The 10,078-nt window shown below is 41.6% G+C and overlaps 1 protein-coding gene across 43 annotated transcripts; it reads left to right on the top strand.

The window, feature by feature from the left end:
• Positions 1-731: 731 nt before the first annotated feature.
• Positions 732-9,217, top strand: LOC125526616. 43 transcript variants are annotated; one of them, XR_007291811.1, is made up of 11 exons: positions 732-1,145; positions 1,672-1,720; positions 1,800-1,897; positions 1,979-2,056; positions 2,168-2,334; positions 2,629-2,815; positions 2,944-3,076; positions 3,197-4,547; positions 4,747-4,834; positions 5,121-5,172; positions 6,279-6,537. XR_007291811.1 is itself a non-coding variant. In XM_048691275.1 (10 exons), the coding sequence occupies exons 2-8, from the start codon at positions 1,700-1,702 to the stop codon at positions 3,020-3,022; spliced, it is 387 nt and encodes a 128-aa protein (XP_048547232.1). In that variant the 5' UTR covers positions 732-1,145; positions 1,672-1,699; the 3' UTR covers positions 3,023-3,076; positions 3,197-4,834; positions 6,279-6,537. The 43 variants fall into 43 exon arrangements, 17 of the variants coding, with proteins under 17 accessions (XP_048547232.1, XP_048547227.1, XP_048547224.1 ...); XR_007291818.1 differs by having other exon boundaries at positions 733-1,145; positions 3,197-3,265; XR_007291814.1 differs by having other exon boundaries at positions 733-1,145; positions 3,197-3,336.
• The last annotated feature ends 861 nt before the right edge of the window (positions 9,218-10,078 follow it).

Raw genomic sequence — 10,078 nt, 5'->3', positions numbered from 1 at the left:
CCCATAATGTAAGACATTTTCTGACACGGGTGTAGTGTGAAAAAATGTTTTACATTATAGGTCAAAAAACGTCTTACATCATGAGATGGAGGGAGTACAAGGTTATGCTCTAATGAGAACTTGTGTGAAAATGTGTCGGAGATGGTTAGGCATGCATGTCCGATGAGGCACTTGGGCACTCCTTTTGCATGCAAATCAAATGGAACCTGGAGGTTCCAATCCCTTGTTGGGTCGAGTTTTCCATCCGATTCCTGTATGACAAGAGAAGGGCCCGCTTTCATATGTTGTGGCCAACAACACTACATTAATGTGATCCTGCAGACGTCATATGAATTTTCATTGTATGTGTAGCAACTCTCATCTAACATATAAAGCCTCCTATGGTACCCGCTAAACCAGCGCCATCTGGGTTTCAAAATCATCCACCCCGCACGTTCTGCCTCGCTGTCCACTTCAAAATCATCCACCCCGCACGTTCTGCCTCGCTGTCCACGGTACTTGTACTTTTAATCGCGGTGGTAAACATCCAGCCGCTTGTTTTTTTGTACGGTGCATAATCGGTCCAGGAGCAGCTGACGAGTGGGCCGCGGTTGCGTGTGGGCCAGTCTCGCAGTGGGATGAAGGGCGCGTGCTTTTGTCGATGGAGATCAGGGGTGGGTCGGTCGTGGGCTGTGGCCAATGGATCGTGGGCTGTCAGGCCCCTTCTTTACTTTATTTACCGCGGATCGAACGTGGATCGACAGAAATATCTCCCTCCTCAACCCCTTTCTCTCCCTCGTCTCTTCCCATCCCGCTCCTCTTCTCCATGCCGCCGCCACCGCCGCTGCTTCTCCTCCCTCTCGGCCGCCTGTCTCCCCCGCCTCCAACACCTCCTCCTCTCTTTGCCTCCTCACCCAACCAGCACAGCCAGACCACGCGATGTGGACGAGGAGGCAACAGATCGGGAGGCGGGCAAGAGGAACCAGGCGGTTCTCCTTCCATGGCCGGGCCTCGACCAGCCGCATCTTCCTCCTCCCAGTCCGGCGGAGAGGAGTGGCGGATCCGCCTCCTCAAGCGAGCAGGGGCGCACGGGGATTCGATCCAGGGATCTCCTTGCGAGAGGCCGCCACCGTACCGACTCCAACCTGCAGCCTGTTCCAACTCAGGTTTGTCTTCGCTCTACTTGGTAGGCCACTGGCAGGAACATGTACGTTGATGTATTTGATGTGGCTAATTGCAATCTCTAGCCTTCCTACCATCCTCCCCTTTATGCCTCTTGATATGCGAATTAGGATTCTAGCTAGCAATGCCTCACTATGCTATGTTGCAGCAAAACAATGATATAGATTTGAAAAATTGATAATCAAGTATTACCTTCGTTTCAACAGAAAATAAATGGTTGGTGAACAAATATATATGTACAAAAAGTCTGCACAAATAGAATCTTCGATGGAAATACGCAAAATAATAGTCCTATGCATACAAGATACAGTACTGTGTGCCATAGATATAGCCTAAAATCTAACTCTGAGTCTCTAGATAATGTGAACCCGTGCTTAATTATAAAACTTGTGAATCAAAATCACTTGAGCAAGTTTCAGATTTATAAATATACTCATGCTTTCCAATTAACGATCCCAACTAAAGCACCAAGAAATATATCATGTTGACAACTTTACTCCTTGCTTGCAGAAAGTGACAGTTATACAAGAAGAACCAGATGCCACTGAAGATGCCAACGGTAACCATGTGTCTCAGTTTGTATTATATATGGGTTCTTTATGCTTGCCTTTAAATCCTTCTTAATTTTCCCTGTGCAGTCCAAGTAAGCATCGCGAACTGCCATAAACATCGCGAACCACTCGAGTATCTTCATTCCCTGTGTAGAACTGTTCAAGAAAAGCACCTGTAAAACCAAGTTCGTCTTTCGCTCTGCAAACCTGCTCAAAATAGTGGTCGTCCATTGAGACTTATTACTTTATTGTTTCCCATGTCTCAGCAGCGTGGAGGAGCCGGCTTCCCGTGTCAGAGTTGCGTGTACTTGCGGGCTACTTCACCGTCACCAGCCCATCTGTAGGTATGCTAGCTCCTCCTCTTCTCTTCTTTGATGCAAATGCACAAAAGGAGAAGCTCAAATCTGGAGAGTAGCCAATGAGATATAGTTTTAAATTTTGTCTTTCTGCTGTAGTATTGTAGGGATGGACATATGGATTGAGTGGTACCCACCTGAAAGATACACATCTCAGCAGCCAAGAACTTCAATAAAAATGTATATCCCAACTCCTTTTATAATCTTGAATGCTTCTCGGTCAACGTCGGTGTCACTTCCAGTCTTGGATGCTACCAGGATGCCAGGTGCAAACTTCATGGAGGCATAATGGCTCTGTACTAGCTTTTCTTGATGAATGAAAGCAGTGATGCTGATATGAACTATCTGAACAATCCACATTCAGTTTAAGTGATGTTACTTTGCTTGAAATTTTGAGATTGAACTATTAGCTTACTATCAGGTCTGCACCATTCTAGATATCATCTTGACTTTTAACTTCTCCAAATGCAACATTGGATAACATAAATAGGAAAAAAAATCAAATTGTGAAACTGTAAGTAATAGCTTCACCTGAATATTGATCTGTTGTGTTATTGCAGGGAAGAGGTATGAAATTCTCAACTTAGGAAGGAACATACAACCTGTAATGTGTCGATCACTAACTAATAAACAGGAGTCTGATGTTGGAAAGAAGCAACTGGTACCAACGCAAAAGCATCACGACTCCCCTTACAAATCAATGAAGTGTTCTAATTCTAATTCTGGCGATCTAAGCACCGGTCCAAGGTGATTTACCTCTTCCAGCAACTTTCAGTTTGTTCCAATTCAGTCCCCTCTGAGTTTGTTCTAAAAGAAAGTTATTGTTAGGGATTTGAGTTTATCCTTTTAATTAACGTGTGCTCGTGCTAAAGCAGCGGCTCTCCCTCGGCTATGCCTGGATGTTCGAGCTGTCAGTGTGGTACAGGAGCAGCAGCCACCACCGCTGCCAAGTAGCTCCAGCAATCACGTGCTCACTCTTTCTTCACAGACTATGTATGGTCAGTTCAGGTGATTTTTCCTCGGTGATTATTGGCACCCAGGATGTTACAATCTTATTCATGATCTGATAATTAGCTAGGAATTTTTGAATAGGATTTTAATCAGTTACTGTTTCTTTATTTTGTCCAGAAAATTGGAGGTTTTAGGATCTTTGGAAGTTTTTTGAGGCATCACCCTTCTTGTCCGCAGTTAAAAGGGGTGTGTGTGAGTCTGAGAAAAATACTTTTGCTTTACTTATGTTTCAACTTTGGCAAGGCATGTTTGTACAGGTAGTAAAAATGTGATGCAAATGTTTCTTTTACTAATTTGTGGATTTTGATAGTAGAATGTTGTTTTGGGCTGGTGCTAAGGATCATTCAGTTTCAAGGAAAAATATATATGTGTGGTTTCTTTGCTTTACAGAAGATGCATTATATGATGTTTTCATTTTGGTAACCATAAGAAATTTTACATTTGATGGTGAATTTCAAAATTATTTTGTTTGGATTCTGAATCATGCTAGGCAATGTTGTCTTTGTAATAATTTAAAAGGGGTGCTAGGCAGAACCAAGCCATCCACGTAGGCTATGAATAGTGCAGCGAGCGAGCGAGTGAGCTGGCAGCGACTAAAAACCTAGCTTCCCCACCCACGCCCATGACAGCACGCGACCGTCCCTCCTCCTCGACCTCCCTCCTAGCTGCCCCCTCCCCCTTTCTCCTCAAGAGAAAAGCCATGAGTTGTTTTACTGAGAGAGAAGAAACAAGTAATATCACATTCTGAAGGTTCATTTTCTTTTATATGGGTGATGGGTCCTTAAAATTGTAAGCATTGCAGTTTTCTAACCATGTACATGGGTGGTACGCAGCTAAGCACTCAAGCTATGATTATTGTTGTATGTATGGATTAATAGTGGTAATCACTGTTTGGTTCAGGCCTTGAGCAGCTAAGATAACTCAAATGTGTACGCTCATTCAAAGTAACTGATTTACCTAAAGAACTTGATTGATGATCAGGTGTGCATTTTGTATGCATTGGAATTAGATTCAGAATGCATGATGATTGGTTTCTTCTGTGTTCATATAGGAAGTAGCTTCTCATGCGCCAACATTTTTTAGGTGTGTTGTGCCGAGGAAATCTTATGCTTCAGTGCGTACATTTCGGTTGTGTTTGTCTAGAGTTTTTTTTTTGCTTACAGGACAAAATATTCTTATTTACTTTGGTTCATCTATTTGTAGCAAAAAACTATTTCTTCGTGCGTAAATATGTTGTGTTCATTATTCGGGTCAAATGAGTGAGACCGTCGTTTTTGTATTGGCTTCAAGGGAGGATGATTTGCTGTGTACGTTTCATTTTCCATCAAGGCCATCATGTCGTCCACTCATGTACATGTCATTCTCTGCTTTTAAACATGTGTCGAGTGTAACCGCTAGCATGTGTACGAAGACAAATAATTCTCAAGGCACTGGCATGACTGGAGGAAAAGAGGTTCTGTGACTCAAGGTTGGGTCGCCATGTGTATATTTATTTATGTATTCATATCCATGCTTGTGTGGTTTTCTCTATTTTCGTAGCCAGTCACATGCCTTCTCCTTATTTGCTTTGTCAATGTTCGTGTGTGCCCAACTCAATTGTTGCTGCTTTTATGTATGTGCTTTCTTATGTGGCAGATAAACTCTTGCTTTAATATGTGCACTTCCAGGTTTGACGCAGTACAGTGCGGGGGAGGCGGTGTCCTCTGCAGCTAGGTCTACTTGCTGGCGACCTCACCATCACCAACCCATCTACAGGTATGCTAGCTCCTCTTCTATTAATGCGAAAAGGAGATGCTCAAATGGATTGAGTGGTGCCCTTCTGAAAGTATTGCATTGATGGACATATGGATTGATTGGTAGCCCCTTGAAAGCTACACAGATCTGAACCAATAATTTTAATAAGAATGTGTATCCCAGCTTCTTTTATAATCTTGAATCCTTCTCGGTCCTACTAAACTGTAACTCATGTTTCTTTTTGGAAACAATATTTTGGACATATACTAATTAAGCTAGCTACATGGGAACCTTTTGTTCTGGCCAGATTTGATGATTTCTCTCAATATACTGCTGGCGATGTAGTTGGCAATGATTAGGTGGGCAGTTCTTCGCATTGCATTCTGTATTTAAGTTTGGACAATTGGCTGCTAATTTATCATGTGAATATGTTCTCTCTCTGGAGATGAAGATAGCAAATATTTGTTATATTCTTATCCAATCAGCTCACACCATTGTTGTGATCAACAAAAGATTTAGAACTTCCAAGCTCCGTTTTTTCTTGCTAGCTATGAAGGTGATACTTTAGTAAAAGGTGCATACAGTACTAACATTTTTGCTATCTTTATGCTCCTCCATATGGATGGGAACTAAAAGGATGATGATATTATTCTACCTTCCAATATTTGGTGGTGCATATTTAAGAAAATCACTGCTAAGCATGTCATTTTCTAGAAAGGCGCTTGACTGGAATGTATATGTATATAGTTAATAAAATCATAGTGACGGATTTTTCAGTTCCTCTATTTAGATTAGAGGCGTCTGCATGCATATTAACCAAGTGATCAGTCTTTCCAGCTCAAAAGAGAAAGTGACCGATGTTTTGGCATATTTTCCTATTAGGAATAAAATGGATATGCCCATGTGCATATGCACACAGATTTCAGGTTACAGTGTAATTAGGAAACAGATGATACCTCATTGTGTAGTCTTGGTCTGAGAAGAGTGGATATACTTGGTGAATATATATGTTCCACCCGACCATTAATTTCAGAGAAAAGGACATGCACTTCAGTAGCAAAAATTTGATTGTTATGTACTATCTGTAATGCTAAGCATTTATTTGCTAATATCTCCTCATCTGAATTTGTATTTTGGTCATTTGGCCTTTTAACTATATGGGCATCTGCAGATGGTCTGAAAAGCAAGATATGCTAGAGATAATAACTATACTTGCTGCTCCAGATGGACTAAGAATGGAACCATATCCTAGGCCTACATGCTAATATTGTACACCAACGAATGCTTCACTTATTTATACTTAATCAGTTGTGTAATAATAAGCGCGATATTAGCTTCTGTACCCATCTTAATGGTTAAAATACTTTTCTTCAATATGTGACACATTTGCTTCTGTTTCCACATGTCTTGCTTCATGATATCAACATTGTTAATCGTTTATCTTTATCTTTCTTTCCCTTTACAGCCTACTTGAATGGATATGGTTCTTGAGAGGCCATTTCTTATGCATCAGGCCCTGAAGGTGGATGTTGCTTGTATGCTAAACAAGGAAGAGGCATGCCCTACCTGGCAGCGACCACCTTCCACTCAAGGGATATAGCACTATCATTTAGCACACACTGTTCCAGGAGAAACAATAATCATGAACAGAAACAGTAACCAACAATATCCCTACTGACCGGCGCGGCTCCACCAACGATCCATCAGCCCCTGGTACAGAAAGAGGTGATTCATCACTTGCTATACAATCTCTTTCTCTATTTCCTTCTAATTCATCCTTGCTTTCCAATCTCCTTCTCTATTTCCTTTCTCCTGACTGTAGTATCCTCTTCAATCTCAGATCCAGAAGCTCACGCATGGAGGACATGGACATTGGTATCGTCTGTGACGAGGGTTCCCCAGGATCAATAGCGTCAAGGACAGGAACGCCTGTGCCCAATGTAATATTCTAAAAACCTTTTATACTCCATTCATCGTAGAGATAGCCTCCTGCTCCCCCTCTCTTACTCACGTACCTCCTCCTGCCTCCTCCTGCCCCCCCTCTCTTACTCACGTTATTGGCCCCTAATTTTTGACTTTCCTACGTTATTGGCCCCTAATTTGTGATTTTCCTGAACATGACACCTTTTCTTCTCCGGATCTGCATTCCACCTGTAGTAATTGTGAGATTATATATGTATTCGTGTTCATTCTTAATTTAAACTAGACCTAGCTGTATATACTACAAAATTTGTTAAACATGCGCTGGGCAGGCTTCCATGATGAGTTCGTAGCCTTTATGAAGTTCTTGCTGGTTGTTTTCTGTAATCATCGCTCATTTCTCATCTCCATAGCACAAAATTTGATTCTTGCATCTAATCTTACCGGCGTGTTTACTGAACTTTGTATATATGAATTTCACCTCGTATTTTCTTCCTGGCTTGATAAGAACTGAACAATACAATTTGCTTTCTCGTGTCCAGTATTCCAGATTGAGTAATGCTAGAGATATGCGACCCGTAGACCGGTTTATGAAATTCTTTAGGTGTATTTTTCTTTCATGTACATAGCTGGAAATTGTTTGATATACATTTTATAAGGATAAACAAGGCTTACTGTACGTAAGGCTTGATACTACCCCATTTCAAATAACTAAGGGAATCACTATTTCTCAAATGCAAGATATTGGTTTATTTTATTTCGTATGCCATGTTTTTTGTTTCAGTTCTTTGTTTTTTCAATCCATTTGCTTTCTTGCAATCTTCGTGATAACAGAGATTTGAGAAGGATCTGTCTCTATAGCTGTAGATGATAACTACATAATTATTTGTTCTTTCTATGTGAAATATTTGAAAACCAAATGCAAATCGTTGCAATATTTAGCCTTCAGTACTTATAATGCACAAATATAAAATTATATTTTGCTATTATGTTCTTCTATTCTAGAATCATTTCCCTAATCTGCCTATTTTGATCATGAAATTAAGTCAATTTCTTCTACTATCTTCATGTGCTTGCGGATAGGATTCTGAAAGCTTATAAACTTATTTTCAAAGCTTGCCTAATAATTTTATCATATAAGTTGAAATTCAGTAAAACATTCCCACTTGACAGTGATCTATTGTTATTCCCTTAAATGTTGATCCAAGTGTCATAAATGGCACAAGATGCAGTTTTGATTAGATTTTGAGTGTGAAATTTATACTGTCTTGCGGTGATGCATGATGTTATTTATTTCATTAGAGAGAGATAAGTGTTAACCTATTAAGTTAATTAGGGTGACCGATTTAATGCTTATGTTAATTATTTGCAGTTTATTTACGGGAGAAAATAGTGGTAGTTTATTTATTGTCATTGGTTAAGACTGCTGCTATTAGATCTATATGGTTGCGGTAAATCTTCAATTATTTGCTAAATTGAGGGCTTAATGTTCCGCTATTAGGTTAATTAGGCTAGCAGCTTTTAGCACTTCTCATCTATTGGTTCAGCTATTATTTTGTGAGAAAGAAAATTTACCCTCGCTTTGTCCCTACAGGATAATGACTACCTGATAGTGATTCCTTATGCTCACATCTTTGGCCTCATGCTGCAAGCTCTAAAGCTGCCCCCTGCAACTTACCAGCACAAAATATACCCAGGCGGAAAGAATCGTGTGACAGTGACTTTCATTTCTACTTTGGAATTGCTAGATGGTTCACTTGTCCCGAGTTCTATACCAGGTGCAATCTTAGATAGCTATGAAGATGCAGAAGACAGTGCTGCTATGGAGGCTATTAGATTCATGGAGAATGCATATGGCAAAGAAATGAGAGGCTACCACTACACCCATGTCAAGAGGCTAGAAAATCAAGTGACGCACCTGGTCAAATGGTTGACTTCATCGAATGAGACAATCAAGAAGCTGCGCAAAACATGCTACTACGCTGTCAGGTACATGAACTCATATTCTGCCCAGATAGAAAACACAACAGCTGCTCGCCACCTGAAAGGTCAGGACAACACCAAAGGAGTTATGAAAACAGCTCTTGCAAGCATCGAAGGACTGACGCAAAGGCTACGCTACATTGCTATGAAGTTTGAGAAGCGCCTTGAAGCAACCAGCAACAGTTTCTGGTAAACTTTGCTGAATGTATCCTGGATAGCGTGCTTCATCGGTTACCGCAACAACCACCTTTTGTTTCATATCTATCAGACCAGCATCTTTCCCATTTTGGACTACTCCCAGCAAGATATGTATAGACTTTAGTCCTCCCTTGCTGCCTCTATGGTGAAAAGTAGTCTATGATGTAGTTTACGATCTTTAGATTTTATTGTTGTCTGTATAGTCAAGAGCGGTTTACCATCGCTTATTGTATATATGTGAAGGTCTCCTCTTCTACTGTTGTTTCACAACACTATGACCGAAGAAAACAACCTTTCCTTTTATCCATGCTTTCACACTAATGTTTGCATCAAACATTCCCTGTGATCATATCTGCAGCACTTACAAGCTCATATTAAGATTTCCCAATCGATCCTGTACACATTCAACCAATGTATATAAGCTATTCTTTTTGAACAATAATAGGTTAGAGCATACTCTCACACCGATTAGCTTATATTCGGCCTCTGCGCCATTGGCGCAACGGGTCATCTAGTCTGAATGAACTCGCGGATGCTTGAAGCCGCGCCTGCGGTGTCGGCCAAACCAAACTTGCCCCAAATGGCAGTTGCAGTCCAGCAGTGTAGGATGATGTGTGTGTTAGACTGTACGTGCAGGACACGTCCAGCCGGCTGAATCAAGGAGGATTCGTATCTTAGTTTGTTTCGTTTATTTCCAAATATTGTAGCCTCCTTGTACTATATAATCCCAATCACGGGATCAAATCAATCCAAGTGCAACAATTATAATTGCCTTCATGGTATCAGATTAGAGTTTTCGATCCTCTCTCTCGCGTATGTACGTAACCTGTACGCATGGCGCCGACGCCCCAAAAGATCGCGGCCCAGGAGGAGGCCGCCGCAGCCGCCGCCGCCCTCGCCGACGCTAACGCCAAGGCTGCTCTCTGGGCCCTCGCGGCCGCACTTCCAAGCATCCATGCCGTCGTTCCGGTCACCCTTGAGGTCTCCACCTCCAACTATCTCCAACGGCGCGGCATATTCTTCGATGCTGTCCAGAAGTAAGCCTTGAAGGACCATCTACTCGAGGCAGAATACCCCACCCATCCGACGCCGCAGTGGGGTCGGAACGACGCCATCGTCCGTTCATGGATCAACAGCGTCGTCGCGCCTGAACTTCTCGCCATG

Source organism: Triticum urartu, unplaced genomic scaffold (assembly GCF_003073215.2).
Source record: "Triticum urartu cultivar G1812 unplaced genomic scaffold, Tu2.1 TuUngrouped_contig_1090, whole genome shotgun sequence".
Taxonomy (NCBI): Eukaryota; Viridiplantae; Streptophyta; class Magnoliopsida; order Poales; family Poaceae; genus Triticum; species Triticum urartu.
This window is presented reverse-complemented; position numbering and strand designations above follow the sequence as displayed.